Genomic DNA, 18,651 nt, shown 5'->3' on the forward strand with positions numbered 1-18,651 from the left:
ATATAGTATATACCTGTGTGTATGTGTGCAAGATCACCCATTCTACACCTGCCTGCACCTAATGTAAAAGAAAAACCCCCAGCTGCTCTCAATAACAATATAGGCAAAATGCCACAGCATAGGGAATGATATTGATGGCACAATATGACATTGTATGCAAATAACAGCTCATAATGAACTCGTACTTACAATGTACCAGGCTGGCAGGGATAATGGGTGACCAAGCCCGACCTGTATGTCATCTCCCCTGTGTATAGTATATACCTGTATGTCATCTCCCCTGTATATAGTATATACATGTGTGTCATCTCCTCCTGTATAGTGTATACCTGTATATCATCTCCTCCTGTATATAGTATATACCTGTGTGTCATCTCCTGTATATAGTATATATCTGTGTGTCATCTCCCCTGTATATAGTATATACCTGTGTCATCTCCTGTATACAGTATATACCTCTATCTCATCTCTCCTGTATGTAGTATATACCTGTATGTCATCTCATCCTGTATATAGTATATACCTGTGTGTAATCTCCCCTGTATATAGTATATAGCTGTATGTCATCTCCCCTGTATATAGTATATACCTGTCATCTCCCCTGTATATAGTATATACCTGTGCGTCATCTCCTCCTGTATATAGTATATACCTGTGTGTCATCTCCTCCTGTATATAATATATACCTGTGTGTCATCTCCCCTGTATATATTATATACCTGTGTGTCATCTCCCCTGTATATAGTATATATCTGTGTGTCATGTCCTCCTGTATATAGTATATACCTGTGTGTCAGCTCCTGTGTATAGTATGTACCTGTGTGTCATCTTCACCTGTATATAATATATACCTGTATGTCATCTCCTCCTGTATATAGTATATACCTGTGTCATTTCCTCCTGTATATAGTATATACCTGTGTGTCATCTCTCCTGTATATAGTATATACCTGTATGTCATCTCCTGTATATATAGTATGTACCTGTGTGTCGTCTCCTCCTGTATATAGTATGTACCTGTGTGTCTTCTCCTCCTGTATATAGTATGTACCTGTGTCATCTCCTCCTGTATATAGTATGTACCTGTGTCATCTCCTCCTGTATATAGTATATGCCTGTTGTATCTCCCCTGTATATAGTATATACCTGTGTGTCCTCTCCCCTGTATATAGTATATACCTGTGTGTCATCTCCTCTTGTATATAGTATGTACCTGTGTAATTTCCTCCTGTATATAGTATATACCTGTGTGTCATCTCCCCTGTATATAGTATATACCTGTGTCTCATCTCTCCTGTATATAGTATATACCTGTATGTCATCTCCTCCTGTATATATTATACTATAAAAGAAATTTTGCACAACAGTACTAGAGTATTAAGAAGTAATTTTATTTAATAATAACAATTAAAATCATAAACAGTATCAACAGATGGTGAGCAGTACCAAATGAGAAAGGCACCACAGATCAGAGGAAGGTTATATCCAAAAAACGTGATCCGTACCACCAAAGAATAGATACACCGTGTGAACAATTAATACGCAATGCCATAATGGACAGAGAAACTATATGAAAGTCACACATGGGTTAATAAGAGGATGGCATAGTAATGGTGCACATGAATTCGTAATAGTTACCTCTGGTCTGATGGTGCCACGGCCCGTACACGCGTTTCGGTTGTGTGTGCCTTCTTCTGTGGGGAGAGGCAACATCAGGTCCAGGTATGTGTTAGAAAAAAGAACAACAAGCGCACTTACCCGTGTACGTTAGTCACAAATTTATTCGGACATGTTACAAAAATGCAGGGAGGGATGTGAAACGAAAGTGGACAATGGCCGTTTCGTGCCTCGGCACTGCAACGGGTCCTAACCAACCAGGTATGTGTTAATTACTGGAGTTGACCAATGAGAATACAATACAATCGCTGCGTCATAGTGCTGCCGCTTTGTATGGCGCATGCGCCGCTCATCGCCAGGGCGCCCATATCACCATCAGTGTCATTTGAGGGCACTGCCGTGATTGGACCACCCACACACGTGAATGAATCCATATCCGTGCTGTCCGAGGATGACTCCAACAGCGATGCCTAGCAATCCAGCGAGAGGCGCGCACGCGCACAGGCGAGAGCAACAGTCTGAGTGCACCGCAACTTCAGCAAATCAAGTCAATTTATATAGTTTATGATGATATTAAGAACTATGATGGAATCCTGAACCGGAGATACCACCATTAAAGTGAAAAATAGAAAAATATAACATATTTTTAGAAAGATTACCAGGAAGAGCAGCAAACAAAACAAAAAAGTAATGAATAATAATAAAAATAATTATGTGTTATGTCTACCATAAGTGCTGAACAAGCATTAAATATATAAATATAAAAAAATGCAGTACATACCGCTCAGGGAACACTTAACTTTCAGAGATAATTTCTATATTCATACTAAATAATGGCACAGATCTTCCAGACATTATGATTGCACACATCCCTAGTCTTTAACGATATTGCAGTCATTTCTTGACAGACCGCAGCATGGCCATTAGTTAGAAGCTGCTATTGATCTTTGGAGCAGGTAAGTTTTCCCTGAGTGGTACATATTGGGTCGTCTGAAAACGGAGTTTAGTCTAGGACAATTTGTCTGCACTACTAATTAACAGCTGTTACAATATCAAACTAGGGCAGTCCTTATAGGAGAAAAAACACAAGAATTATACTGTATTGTCACATACTATCTATTCCTGACACTGGAGTGGAGTATAAACTTACGAAGTATATAGTTTGAGCTCTGGGATCTGCCAATATGTGGCTGGTTTTCTGACTGTTTCAGATAACATGATACATGACTTTAGTTTTTGTTTTGTCTAGTCTCGCTTGAATATAGGTCAATATTAAATAGTCTCCTGATGAGTCGCATTTGATGAATAGTGAATAGTCGCCTTTGGTGAGGGCGAGAAAACCCAAAGAAATGAGAGTGCTTGGAGAGTGAGTGCGTATACATCACCTCACCCTATATACTGAACTGTGGGGTATATCTTTTTTCTATTAGTCACCTACTGACTAACCTTCAATGGATGAATTATGGGTATAGCTTTACATTTGGAATTAATAAAGTTTAGTTTTATCCTTTTGTCAGCAAACATAAGGAATGACAATAGACAACCCATTTCAGAAGATTCAATTTTGGTTAAAACTATTCTAACATTATGAACATAAAATAGGCTTCTCCCCTATGTGACATCTCTGATGTTTATTAACAGTTGATTTCCATTTAAAACATTTCCCACATTCTGAGCAGGAAAAAGGCTTCTCCCCTGTGTGAGCTCTCTGGTGACTAACAAGATGCCATTTCTGGTTAAAACATTTCCCACATTCTGAACAGGAAAAAGGCTTCTCGCCTGTGTGAGTTCTCAGGTGAGTAACAAGATTCCTTTTGTGGTTAAAACATTTCCCACATTCTGAACAGGAAAAAGGATTCTCCCCTGTGGGAGTTATTTGATGGCTATCAAGATCTATTTTCCATTTAAAACATTTCCCACATTCTGAACATGAAAAAGGCGTTTCCCCTGTGTGAGTTCTCTGGTGACTAACAAGATTCCATTTGTGAGTAAAACATTTCCCACATTCTGAACATGAAAAAGGCTTCTCTACTGTGTGGGTTCTTTGGTGTTCATCAAGATTCCCTTTGCAGGTAAAAAATTTCCCACATTCTGAGCATGAAAAAGGCTTCTCACCTGTGTGAGTTCTATGATGTCTAACAAGATTCTCTTTGAGGGTGAAACATTTCCCACATTCTGAACAGGAAAAAGGCTTCTCCCCTGTGTGGATTCTTTGGTGTCTAACAAAATATGATTTCTTGTTAAAACATTTCCCACATTGTGAACATGAAAATGACTTCTTTGCTTTAGGAGCAGTTTGTTTTTTAATGCCTCTTTTTTGACTTTGATTTTTCTTAGTAGTCAGTAATGAATCAGAAGAAGGGACCTGTTTCATAGGATCAGATGACATATCTTTGCTGTGAATGGATGATGATACATCTGGAGTAACAGCAATCACTTCAGTTGTATTTTGTAGTATGTCAAGATCATCGGATTTAAAAATTGAAGAGGTCAACTGTCCCGCTGATCTCCTGGTACAGTCATCTGCTAAGATAAAAAACAATTTTTTTTAATAAAATATCTTTTTACATTTTAGAACATTTCTACTTAAACTATCCATAAAAATGGCTCGCTGTGTAAAAAACTTTAATTATTTACCAAGACAATGACAGTTCACAGTCTAATAGAAAACCTTGTTGAATTAACAAGTAGTGTGTGGTGTTCAACTGTTTGTTCATTCTGCCTCCCAAATATTGAATAAAAAGAAACCAATCAATGTTATGTAGGTGAAAATAATACCAATTCTCCTCTCACAAAAAACAAGTCCCCACTCAGGTCCATCATCTGTCAATGGAAAAACAGAGGTTCCCACACTATTAGTGGCTCAAAGGCTGTTGAAAAGTAACAGCGTTTCTATAAACTAATCGAGAAAAATCCGCTCTCACTTCTGAGTCTTGCAGTGTGCCCAAACAACATTTCGGATCCCTGTATTTAGCAATATTATAGTGAGAAGAATCCACTAAATTTACAGTGTGTGTCTCCTGGAGCACAATCTAGGCACTATGTGCTGGGTAATAACATGGCAAATGCGTAATTTTCACTCTCCAATATCCACTTCATGCTAATTTCCAGAAAGTGGCTGTGGAGTCAAATATTCATTCCTCCTACACACGTGGTCTAAATTGTTGGTACCCCTCGTTTAATTACAGAAAAACCCACAATGGCCACAGAAATAACTTGAATCTGACAAAAGTAATAAATCAAAAATCTATGAAAATCAACAAATGAAGACATTGCTTTTCAACCATGCTTCCACAGAATTAAAAAAAAAAGTACAACTCATGAAATAGGCCTGGACAGAAATGATGGGACCCTTAACTCAAGCGCTTCGTGACTGCCAATGGTAGATAAACATTGGCGCTAGCAGGGCTTTGTGCAGCGCCAAAGTTTGTCTATGGTCAGCATGTCACGATCCATGTTTGGATCTGTGGCAGATTTGGTTTCCCTCAGATTAAAACCTTTTTTCCTTTCAGGTCATAGGGGGCTAATGCAGTTTCCCCCCGGTGGCCGCTGGTGTAATTGCATTGCTGCTTGTTCTGCTGATGTGAGTTGTGACCACTCCCACCTTCCTTTAAAAGGTCACCTGGTGCATCAGCTGACTGTTGGTTATACAGGTCCTTTGGACACCAACCTTGCTGGAATAGGAGCTTGCTGAGTGCTGAGGTTCTACAGCTGAATACTCATTCCAGGTGCCTTACTCTGCTGTGCGGTGCATTGCAGCAGAGAAAGCTAAGTTTGCTGTTATAGTTTCTTTGTCTCTTTGTTTTGTAACTTTCCCGGTGTTGTGTTAGTGCAGCGGTGGGACCAGTGCTCTCACCTGCCAGTTCCCTACATAGGGATTAGAGCAGGGCAAGTGAGGGACAAGGTATCCTGGTCGGCGATGGGTTGAAAGAACCCATATAGGGACGGTAGCAAGATCAGGGTACAGCCTCAGGTGAGTGCAGGAGGTGCCCATACCCCATTCCCTACTGACAGGGCCCACCGTTGTTAAAGTTTCCCCGGTGTACCCTTGTGTGTTTCGCCGCTTTGTGACCGTCCCGACAGGTCGTGTCACACCAGGACAGTCACAGCGTGACACAGCGGTTTTGTGCTCATCGGGACCACCACGTACCTTATAACGAGGGGATTCTGGTGCACAATGCTTACTGTGACCCCCAACCTCATCGAGACCTGATTGGTTCAGGTCCCGATGACGTCAGCATCACACCGGACAAATCACTTGGACAGTTGGTTGTAGCAACCAACTTTCCCGGGTGATCTGCCTCATAAAAACGCTGTTTCTCCTCAGATCTCCTGTCATTGAGAGATTAGAGGAGAAAGAGTGTTACAAGTGCTGCTGGCAACAGCTGTGTCAGTCAGCAATTTTGCTATAAAGTAAGAAAAAAAACAGATAAGGCAGGTTAGGGTTAGTGTTGGGGCTAAAGTTGGGTTACTGTTAGGCTAAAGTTATGGTTACTGTTAGGGTTAGGGTTACTCAGGCTAAAGTTAGGGTTAGGATTTATTCTAAAGTTAGGGTTAAGCTAAAGAATTAGGCTTTTCTCAATTGTCTCCCCAAACATTTGGTCACGTCAGTCACATCAGAGTTTTCTATTTCCAGAAAAAATAAATAAAAACTAATTAAATGGTCCATCAGTGTTTTAGTGCAGAGGAGGCTTATGCACTTTTATATTCTGACAGCGAAGAAAGTGCAGTGCCAGATGGCGATGTGGATTTTGCAGGCTTTAGTAGCAGCGACAGTGATAGCTCAAAAATGAGCAGTGAATCTGGTCCATCCTCACACACAAGGACCAGTACAACAAGAAGGACAAATAGTGCTTCTGGATATATGTCTCCAACTCAGGGAACAATGCCCAGTACTAGCGCTGTCCCTAGTGCTTGTGATTTGGTGCACACCAATGTCCAAGGGGCTTTGCCTCTTGGTGTAGCATTTCCTAGATGGGATGCCTCGGATTCGGCTACTTCATTCATCCCTAATTTTAATGCCATTCCTGATATAAATGTGGAGGTGGAAAATTTTGGACTGGTTAATTTTTGTATTTTGTTTCTGACAGATAGCTTGCTAGAGCATATTATCCTACAAACAAATTTATATGTGTCCCAAGTCATCAGCCAGAATCAATGATCCTATTATGCTAGGTGAAATTTATGGACACTGTGATGCAGTGACCCCTGTAACAGGTAGGGGGCGCTGCATGGTCTCCCCAGTATGCACTCAGAGGTGTATTGAGGCCATGGCAGTTGCATGCATGGCTGTGGTAATAAGACAAAGTCTGGCATGGTGATGAATGGACGATGTGTGTGTCGCAGAGGAGAAGACTCTGCGTTGCCAGCCTGAAGTGATGTGGTGTTCTGGGACCTATAGTTCCACAAGTATGTTGCATGTTGTGTAATAGTCATGGGAGGTTGGCAGGGCTAGTTATGTGAGATGGGCGGGACAAACTAGCCACACACACCCACACTCCCACCCAGGGGAGTGGTGAAGGATATATAATGTGACCAGGGTGTGGGTCACATGTTCCTGTGTGGTTCCTGTGTTGGAAGACCTGAGAGTAGGCTTCCTGAAAAGCACATGCTGGTGTTGGGAGGTCCTGGGAGTAGGATTGGATCCCTGAGCAGCATGGGAGGTCCTGGGAGTAGAACCGGATCCCTGAGCAGTGCACAGTGAAACTTGGGAAAGCTACCGTCCTTCGGTGGGTCTAGCCTGACTAGGATATTTTTTTGTTTGAAAAAACCATGCCCGTGTGCTTGAATCCCGTGCTAAGCGATAGTCCCCCAATACACTCAGTAAGAGCAATCTTACAACAGCAACAAATGTCCTAGAAATTAAATAAATGTTAAGACTTCCTGTACATTCACTATGGGCTTGTTAACAAAAATTCGGTCCTACTGGTCCAACCGCCCTGTTCAAGCCACCCCTACGTTTTCTGCTATTCTTCCTAGGACCCGTTATGAATTGCTTATGAGATTTTAACATTTTAACGACAACAGTCAATGCCTGCCCAGAAATGCCCAGAACATGACAGACTATTCAAAATGAAGACTTGACAGAAAAGTTCTTAAAGCTTTACACCCCAACATTAAACATTTCCATTGATGAGTCCCTTGTAAAATTCAAAGGAAGACTGCACCTCAAGCAATTTATTCCTTCTAAGAGGGCAAGGTTTGGAATAAAGCTCTATAAATTGTGCAAAAGTTCAACTGGATACACATCAGCTTTTCGCATTTATGAGAGGAAAGATAGCCAACTAAACCCACCAGGATGCCCTCCTAATCTGGGGACATCTGGAAAAATTGTTGGGGAGCTGATAACTCCATTATTACATAAAGACTACAATCTGTATGTTGACAACTACTACACCAGCATACCCCTATTTAAAAGTCTGGTTGAACATAACATGGGGGCTTGTGGGACCATTCGCAAAAACAGTCAGGGGTTTCCACAATTATTGGTCAATGAAAAGTTCCGAAAGGGCAGTCAGGGGCTTTACACAATGGAGAGATGCTTGCCCTTAAGTATAACAAAGATATCTTTATCCTGAACTCGATCCACACAGATGCCACAAGGGCCACTGCAGACCAACAGGGATCCACTACTCCAAAACCTGTGTCTGTCATTGACTACAACAAATATATGGGGGGTGTGGACCTTGCAGACCAGGTTCTACAGCCATACCGGGTATCAAGAAAATCATATACCTGGTATAAAAAGTTAGTCATTTATTTGTTTCAGGTGGCCACATATAATTCTTTTGTGTTATAAAAAAAGCCGGAAATGCAGATACTTTCCTTGATTATCAGGAAAAGGTCATTGAAAATCTTGTTTTTAAAAATTTTGTCCCCACCAATCCTTTAGAATCTGAAGATATCAGAAGACTCACTGAAGGAAATTTTATTGCACTTATTCCAGCAACTGAAACAAGAAAGAACCTCCAGAGAAGATGCCATGTATGTTCGAAGAGAGGAATGAGGCATGGTACCCGCTATTATTGCCCACAATGCCCATCATTTCCAGCCTTATGCCTCCATGACTGATTTAAAATCTTCCACACAGAACCACATTTTTAGACTGTTTTGACATTCAAGCATTTGGTTTATTTAGTGACAGACACATTTGACTAGAGCGGACTTAATTTCCTGGTGTAGGTGGGGGGATGTCTCCAGAGACACGAGCTGGGCACAATATATTGGGCACTACAATGACATTTTTGCAATTTTTGCTCTAAAACTTCCACTAATCATCTGTGGAGTGAAAATGGTCAGTATATTCATAGATGAATAACCAGAGGGGCGTCATTTCCAAAATGTGGTCACTTCAGGGGGATTCTGTTGTTCTGGCACTTAGCGGCTCTCCAAAGTGACATAACAGCAGAATCCCCCCTGAAGTGCCCCATTTTGGAAATGACACCCTTCTGGGAATTGGAAATGACACCCCTCTGCGAATTCATCTATGGGTGTAGTGACCATTTGCCTATCGACCTATTTTCCAATGTAAAATTTGGGGTTAAAACATCATTTTAATGGTTAAAATGTTATTAATTTTTCTTCACTGCCCAATAGTGTAATTTTCTATGGAACAGCTGTGGTGTCAGTATGCTCACTGGACAACTAGAAGAATTCATTCAGGGAAGTATTTTGTAAAATGCAGTCACTTTTGGGGGCTTATGTTGTTCTGGTACCTCAGGGGCTCTGACAATGTGACATGTCACCCACAAACAATTCCAGCAAAATCTGCTCTCCAATATGGCCGCCCCTTCCCTTCCGAGCTCTGCCATGCGCCCAAACAGTGGTTTACCCCCACATATGGGATGTCAGCATACTCAGGACAAATTGCACAACAACTTTTAGGGTCAAATTTCTCCTGTTACCCTTTTAAAAAAAATTGAGGGCTAAAAGTTCATTTGTTGTGGGAAAAAATATGATTTTTTATTTTCATGGCTCTGCGTTATAAACTTCTGTGAAGCACCTCTGGGTTAATGGTGCTCAATAAACATCCAGGTACGTTCCCTAAGGGGTCTAGTTTTCATAAAGGTGCCACTGTTTAGGCAAATCAGGGGCTCTCCAAACGTGACATGGCAACCACTAATTATTCCAACATATCTTACATTCAAAAAGTCAAATGGCGCACCTTCTATTCTGAGCCCTGGCGTGCACCCAGACAGTAGATTTCCCCCACATATATGGTATTGATATGCTCAGGAGAAATTGCAAAACAAAATGTATAGTCCATTTTCTCCTGTTACCCTTGCGAAAGTAAAAAAAAAAAATAGTTCTAAAGGAAAATTTTTGTGAAAGAAAAGTAAATGTTTATTTTTTCCTTTCACATTCCATTTATTGCTGTGAAGCACCTGAAGGGTTAATAAACTTCTTGAATGTGGTTTTGAGCACCTTGAGGGGTGCAGTTTTTAGAATGGTGTCACTTTTGGATATTTTCTGTCATATTGACCCCCCAAACTCACTTCAAATTTGATGTGGTCCCTAAAAAAATGGTTTTGTAAATTTTCTTGTAAAAATGATAAATCGCTGGTCAACTTTTAACCCTTATAACTTCCTAACAAAAAAAATTTGTTTCCAAAATTGTGGTGATGTAATGTAGACATGTGGGAAATGTTATTTATTAAGTATTTTGTGCGATATGACTTTCTGATTTAAGCAACAACACCTAATAATATCCACCATACATGACCATGAAGCAGAATAAATACCGCACCAAAAAGACTACCTTCACACAAGGCCAGTAAAAATTAAAGTTTTTTTATAATCCAACAGAAAAAAATATAATACGTACAAATGGGTATACACCTAAAGCACAGGAAATTTCCTGTGCTTTAGGTGTATACCCATTTGTACATATTATATTTTTTTCCGTTGGATAATAAAAATTACTTTCATTTTTACTGGCCTTGTGTGAAGGTAGTCTTTTTGGTGCGGTTTCTGATTTAACCCCTTCCCGACCTTTGACGCATATGCTGCGTCATGAAAGTCGGTGCCAATCCGACCTGTGACGCAGCGTATGCGTCATGGAGGGATCGCGCTCCTGCAGATCGGGTGAAAGGGTTAACTCCAATTTCACCCGATCTCCAGGAACAGGGGGAGTGGTGCTTCAGCCCAGGGGGGGTGGCTTCACCCCCTCGTGGCTACGATCGCTCTGATTGGCTGTTGAAAGTGAAACTGCCAATCAGAGCGATTTGTAATATTTCACCCCAAAAAACGGTGAAATATTACAATCCAGCCATGGCCGATGCTGCAATATCATCGGCCATGGCTGGAAAACCTAATCTGCCCCCACCCCACCCCACCGATCGCCCCCCCCCAGTGCTCCGTTACGTGGTCCGCCCCCCTAAGTCGTCCTGTCCGCTCCTCCGTCCTCCTGTCCGCTCCCCCGTGCTCCGGTGCCCCCTCCCTGTGCTCCGGTCCCCCCCCCCATGATCCGATCACCCCCCTACATACTTATCGGGCCTCCCGGTGTCCGTCCGGCTTCTCCATGGGCGCCGCCATTTTCCAATATGGCAGGCGCATGCGCACTGCGCCCGCCGAATCTGCCAGCTGGCAGATTCGTTTCAGATGTATTTTGATCACTGTGATATAGCCTATCACAGTGATCAAAATAAAAAAAATAGTAAATGACCCCCCTTTATCACCCCCATAGGGACAATAATAAAAATAAATACATTTTTATTTTTTTTTTCTGCTAAGGTTAGGGTTAGAACTAGAGTTAGAATTAGGGTTAGAATTAGGGGTAGGGTTAGGGGTAGGGTTAGGGCATGTGCACACAGTGCGGATTTGGCTGCGAATCCGCAGCGGATTGCCGCGGATCCGCCGTGGATCCGCAGCGGATCGGCCGCGGATCCGCAGCGGATCGGCCGCGGATCCGCAACGGATTGGCCGCTGCGAATTCGTAGCAGTTTTCCATCAGGTTTACAGTACCATGTACACCTATGGAAAACCAAATCCGCTGTGCCCATGGTGCGGAAAATACCATGCGGAAACGCTGTGTATTTTCCGCAGCATGTCAAGTTTGTGCGGATTCCGCAGCGTTTTACACCTGTTCCTCAATAGGAATCCGCAGGTGAAATCCGCACAAAAAACACTGGAAATCCGCTGTAAATCCGTAGGTAAAACGCAGTGCCTTTTACCTGCAGATTTTTCAAAAATGGTGCGGAAAAATCTCACACGAATCCGCAAAGTGGGCACATAGCCTTAGGGTTAGGGTTGGAATTAGAGTTAGGGTACCGTCTCACAGTGGCACTTTGATCGCTACGACGGTACGATCTGTGACGTTCCAGCGATATCCATACGATATCGCTGTGTCTGACATGCAGCAGCGATCAGGGACCCTGCTGAGAATCGTACGTCGTAGCAGATCGTTTGGAACTTTCTTTCGTCGCTGGATCTCCCGCTGTCATCGCTGGATCATTGTGTGTGACAGCTATCCAGCGATGCGTTCACTTGTAACCAGGGTAAACATCGGGTTACTAAGCGCAGGGCCGCGCTTAGTAACCCGATGTTTACCGTGGTTACCAGCGTAAAAGTAAAAAAAAAAAAACACTACATACTCACATTTCGGTGTCCTTCAGGTCCCTTGCCGTCTGCTTCCCGCTCTGACTGTCTGCCGGCCGGAAAGTGAGAGCACAGCACAGCAGTGACGTCACCGCTGCGCTCTGCTCTCACTGTACGGCGGCACTCAGTCAGAGCGGGAAGCAGACGGCGAGGGACCTGAAGGACACCGAAATGTGAGTATGTACGTTTTTTTTTTTTACTTTTACGCTGGTAACCACGGTAAACATCGGGTTACTAAGCGCGGCCCTGCGCTTAGTAACCCGATGTTTACCCTGGTTACCCGGGACCTTGGCATCGTTGGTCGCTGGAGAGCAGTCTGTGTGACAGCTCCCCAGCGACCACACAATGACTTTCCAACGATCACGGCCAGGTCGTATCGCTGGTCGTGATCGTTGGTAAATCGTTATGTGAGACGGTACCCTTAGGGTTGGAATTAGGGCTAGGGTTGGAAATACTGTTAAGATTAGGCTTTTGGTTAGGGTTAAGGATAGGGTTAGGGTTGTGTTGGGGTTACAGTTGTGGGTAGGGTTGGGATTAGGGTTAGGATTAGGGTTGGATTTAGGGTTACGGGTGTGTTGGGGTTAGGTGTCATGATCTCAATGGCAAGAGATCATAGCATCAGCATATATAGGAACTAGCTCTTGGAAGATGGAAACTGAGCTGACCATGAACTAAACCTAACGCACAACTAGCAGTGGCCGGGTAGCATGCCTACGTTGATTCTAGATGCCCAGCACCAGCCGGAGGACTAAATAAAGCTAGCAGAGGAAAATATTAGTCCTAGCTCACCTCTAGAGAAATACCCCGAAAGGAGACAGAGGCCCCCCACATGTATTGGCGGTGAATCAAGATGAAATAACAAACGTAGTATGAAAATAGGTTTAGCAAATTTGAGGTCCACTTACTACATAGCAGAAGACAGAAAGGACACTTTCATGGTCAGCTGAAAACCCTATCAAAACACCATCCAGAAATTACTTTAAAACTCTGGCATTAACTCATAACACCAGAGTGGCAATTCCTGTTCACAAGAGCTTTCCAGACACAGTAACGAAACTACAGCTGTGAACTGGAACAAAAATGCAAAAACAAACATGGACAAGAGTCCAACTTATCTAGTAGTTGTCTAGGAGCAGGAACAAGCACAGAGAGGCTTCTGATAACATTGTTGACCGGCAAGCAACTAACAGAGCAGCAAGGTTATATAGCGACTCCCACATCTTGATGGGAACAGGTGAACAGAGAAGATGAAGACACCAGTTCAATTCCACCAGTAGCCACCGGGGGAGCCCAGAATCCAAATTCACAACAGTACCCCCCCCTCAAGGAGGGGGCACCGAACCCTCACCCGAACCACCAGGGCGATCAGGATGGGCCCTATGAAAGGCACGAACCAGATCAGAGGCATGAACATCAGATGCATTCACCCAAGAATTATCCTCCTGGCCGTATCCCTTCCACTTGACCAGATACTGGAGTCTCCGTCTGGAAACACGAGAGTCTAAGATTTTCTCCACAACGTACTCCAACTCACCCTCAACCAACACCGGAGCAGGAGGCTCAACGGAAGGCACAACCGGTACCTCATACCTGCGCAATAATGACCGATGAAAAACGTTATGAATAGAAAAGGATGCAGGGAGGTCCAAACGGAAGGAAACAGGGTTAAGAATCTCCAATATCCTATACGGGCCGATGAACCGAGGCTTAAACTTAGGAGAAGAGACCCTCATAGTGACAAAACGAGAAGACAACCACACCAAGTCCCCAACATGAAGACGAGGACCAACACGACGACGGCGGTTAGCAAAAAGCTGAGTCTTCTCCTGGGACAACCTCAAATTGTCCACCACCTGCCCCCAGATCTGATGCAATCTCTCCACCACAGCATCCACTCCAGGACAATCCGAAGATTCCACATGACCAGAGGAAAATCGAGGATGAAACCCCGAATTACAGAAAAACGGGGACACCAAAGTGGCAGAGCTGGCCCGATTATTGAGAGCGAACTCCGCCAATGGCAAAAAAGCAACCCAATCATCCTGGTCAGCAGACACAAAACACCTCAGATATGTCTCCAGGGTCTGATTAATCCGCTCAGTCTGGCCATTCGTCTGAGGATGGAAAGCGGACGAAAAAGATAAATCTATGCCCATCCTAGCACAGAATGCCCGCCAAAATCTAGACACGAATTGGGTCCCTCTGTCAGAAACGATATTCTCAGGAATACCATGCAAACGAACAACATTTTGAAAAAACAGAGGAACCAACTCGGAAGAAGAAGGCAACTTGGGCAGAGGAACCAAATGGACCATCTTAGAGAAACGGTCACACACCACCCAGATGACAGACATCTTCTGAGAAACAGGCAGATCTGAAATAAAATCCATCGAGATGTGCGTCCAAGGCCTCTTAGGAATAGGCAAGGGCAACAACAATCCACTAGCCCGAGAACAACAAGGCTTGGCCCGAGCACAAACGTCACAAGACTGCACAAAGCCTCGCACATCTCGTGACAGGGAAGGCCACCAGAAGGACCTTGCCACCAAATCCCTGGTACCAAAAATGCCAGGATGACCTGCCAACGCAGAAGAATGAACCTCAGAGATGACTCTACTGGTCCAATCATCAGGAACAAACAGTTTATCAGGTGGGCAACGATCAGGTCTATCCGCCTGAAACTCCTGCAAGGCCCGCCGCAGGTCTGGAGAAACGGCTGACAATACCACTCCATCCTTAAGGATACCTGTGGGCTCAGAGTTACCAGGCGAGTCAGGCTCAAAACTCCTAGAAAGGGCATCCGCCTTAACATTCTTAGAACCCGGTAGGTATGACACCACAAAATTAAACCGAGAGAAAAATAATGACCAGCGCGCCTGTCTAGGATTCAGGCGCCTGGCAGTCTCAAGATAAACCAAATTTTTGTGGTCAGTCAATACCACCACCTGATGTCTGGCCCCCTCAAGCCAATGGCGCCACTCCTCAAAAGCCCACTTCATGGCCAAAAGCTCCCGATTCCCAACATCATAATTCCGCTCAGCGGGCGAAAATTTACGGGAAAAGAAGGCACAAGGCCTCATCACGGAGCAGTCAGAACTTTTCTGCGACAACACTGCCCCAGCTCCGATCTCAGAAGCGTCGACCTCAACCTGAAAAGGTAGAGCAACATCAGGCTGACGCAACACAGGGGCAGAGGAAAAACGGCGCTTAAGCTCCCGAAAGGCCTCCACAGCATCAGGGGACCAATCAGCAACATCAGCACCCTTCTTAGTCAAATCGGTCAATGGCTTAGCAATATCCGAAAAACCAGCAATAAATCGACGATAAAAGTTAGCAAAGCCCAAAAATTTCTGAAGACTCTTAAGAGAAGAGGGCTGCGTCCAATCACAAATAGCTTGAACCTTGACAGGATCCATTTCAATGGAAGAGGGGGAAAAAATATATCCCAAAAAGGAAATCCTCTGTACCCCAAAAACACACTTAGAACCCTTCACACACAAAGAATTAGACCGCAAAACCTGAAAAACCCTCCTGACTTGCTGGACATGAGAGTCCCAGTCATCCGAAAAAATCAGAATATCATCCAGATACACAATCATAAATTTATCCAAATAATCGCGAAAAATATCATGCATAAAGGACTGGAAAACTGACGGAGCATTTGAAAGACCAAAAGGCATCACTAAATACTCAAAGTGGCCCTCGGGCGTATTAAATGCGGTTTTCCACTCATCCCCCTGCCTGATTCGCACCAAATTATACGCCCCACGAAGGTCAATCTTAGAGAACCACTTGGCCCCCTTTATGCGAGCAAACAAATCAGTCAGCAACGGCAATGGGTATTGATATTTAACAGTGATTTTATTCAAAAGCCGATAATCAATACATGGTCACAAAGAGCCGTCTTTTTTTGACACGAAGAAAAAACCGGCTCCTAAGGGAGATGACGATGGACGAATATGTCCCTTTTCCAAGGACTCCTTTATATATTCACGCATAGCAGCATGTTCAGGCACAGACAGATTAAATAAACGACCCTTTGGGTATTTACTACCCGGGATTAAATCTATGGCACAATCGCACTCTCGGTGCGGAGGTAACGAATCAAGCTTGGATTCTTCAAAGACGTCACGATAGTCAGACAGGAACTCAGGAATTTCAGAGGGAATAGATGATGAAATGGAAACCACAGGTACATCCCCATGAGCCCCCTTACATCCCCAGCTCAACACAGACATAGCTTTCCAGTCGAGGACTGGGTTGTGAGATTGCAGCCAAGGCAATCCTAGCACCAAATCATCATGTAGATTATACAGCACCAGAAAGCGAATAATCTCCTGGTGATCCGGATTAATACGCATAGTTACTTGTGTCCAGTATTGTGGTTTATTATTAGCCAATGGGGTGGAGTCAATCCCCTTCAGAGGAATAGGAGTCTCCAAAGGCTCTAAATCATACCCACAGCGTTTGGCAAAGGACCAATCCATAAGACTCAAAGCGGCGCCAGAGTCGACATAGGCGTCCGTGGTAATAGATGACAAAGAGCAAATCAGGGTCACAGATAGAATAAACTTAGACGGTAAGGTGCAAATGGAAACAGATTTACCAAGCTTTTTAGTACGCTTAGAGCATGCTGATATAACATGAGTAGAATCACCACAATAGAAACACAACCCATTTTTCCGTCTAAAATTCTGCCGCTCGCTTCGGGACAGAATTCTATCACACTGCATACTCTCTGGCGATTTCTCAGTGGACACCGCCAGATGGTGCACTGGTTTGCGCTCCCGCAAACGCCTATCGATCTGAATAGCCATTGTCATGGACTCATTCAGACCCGCAGGCACAGGGAACCCCACCATAACATCCTTAATGGCATCAGAGAGACCCTCTCTGAAAGTCGCCGCCAGGGCGCACTCATTCCACTGAGTAAGCACAGACCATTTACGGAATCTTTGGCAGTAAATTTCCGCTTCATCTTGCCCCTGAGATAGGGACATCAAAGTTTTTTCTGCCTGAAGCTCCAAATGAGGTTCGTCATAAAGCAACCCCAAGGCCAGAAAAAACGCATCCACATTGAGCAACGCAGGATCCCCTGGTGTCAATGAAAAAGCCCAGTCTTGAGGGTCGCCCCGGAGCAAGGAAATCACAATCCTGACCTGCTGTGCAGGATCTCCGGCAGAGCGAGATTTCAGGGACAAAAATAATTTGCAATTATTTCGAAAATTCTGAAACCCAGATCTATTCCCCGAGAAAAATTCCGGCAAAGGAATTCTCGGCTCAGATACAGGTGCATGACAAACAAAATCTTGCAAATTTTGTACCTTCGTGGCGAGATTATTCAAACCTGCAGTTACACTCTGAAGATCCATTGCAAACAGGTGAACACAGAGCCATTCAAAGGAGAGAAAAAAAAAAAAAAAAAAAAAAAAATTTCAGCAGACTACTTATTTCTCTCCTTTCTCAGCCAAGGATTTTAACCCTTTAGTGGGCCGGTCAAACTGTCATGATCTCAATGGCAAGAGATCATAGCATCAGCATATATAGGAACTAGCTCTTGGAAGATGGAAACTGAGCTGACCATGAACTAAACCTAACGCACAACTAGCAGTGGCCGGGTAGCATGCCTACGTTGAGTCTAGATGCCCAGCACCAGCCGGAGGACTAAATAAAGCTAGCAGAGGAAAATATTAGTCCTAGCTCACCTCTAGAGAAATACCCCGAAAGGAGACAGAGGCCCCCCACATGTATTGGCGGTGAATCAAGATGAAATAACAAACGTAGTATGAAAATAGGTTTAGCAAATTTGAGGTCCACTTACTACATAGCAGAAGACAGAAAGGACACTTTCATGGTCAGCTAAAAACCCTATCAAAACACCATCCAGAAATTACTTTAAAACTCTGGCATTAACTCATAACACCAGAGTGGCAATTCCTGTTCACAAGAGCTTTCCAGACACAGTAACGAAACTACAGCTGTGAACTGGAACAAAAATGCAAAAACAAACATGGACAAGAGTCCAACTTATCTAGTAGTTGTCTAGGAGCAGGAACAAGCACAGAGAGGCTTCTGATAACATTGTTGACCGGCAAGCAACTAACAGAGCAGCAAGGTTATATAGCGACTCCCACATCTTGATGGGAACAGGTGAACAGAGAAGATGAAGACACCAGTTCAATTCCACCAGTAGCCACCGGGGGAGCCCAGAATCCAAATTCACAACAGTTAGGGTTGTGGTTAGGGGTGTGTTGGGGTTAGGGTTGTGATTAGGGTTATGGCTACAGTTGGGATTAGGGTTAGGGGTGTGTTGGGGTTAGTGTTGAAGTTAGAATTGAGGGGTTTCCACTGTTTAGGCACATCAGGGGTCTCCAAACGCAACATGGCGCCACCATTGATTCCAGCCAATCTTGCGTTCAAAAAGTCAAATGGTGCGCC

The 18,651-nt window shown here is 43.8% G+C and overlaps 1 protein-coding gene across 1 annotated transcript in view; it reads right to left on the reverse strand.

Annotated features, from left to right (window-relative positions):
• Positions 1 to 1,082: 1,082 nt before the first annotated feature.
• The window catches only part of LOC143768274 (uncharacterized), a 39,953-nt gene continuing 22,384 nt past the window's right edge, over positions 1,083 to 18,651 (reverse strand). The window contains exon 8 of the mRNA XM_077256967.1: positions 1,083 to 4,140. Coding sequence (XP_077113082.1) covers positions 3,203 to 4,140 — 938 coding nt within the window. The 3' untranslated portion in view covers positions 1,083 to 3,202. The remainder of the gene's footprint in view (positions 4,141 to 18,651) is intronic.

Source organism: Ranitomeya variabilis, chromosome 4 (assembly GCF_051348905.1).
Source record: "Ranitomeya variabilis isolate aRanVar5 chromosome 4, aRanVar5.hap1, whole genome shotgun sequence".
Classification (NCBI taxonomy): domain Eukaryota; kingdom Metazoa; phylum Chordata; class Amphibia; order Anura; family Dendrobatidae; genus Ranitomeya; species Ranitomeya variabilis.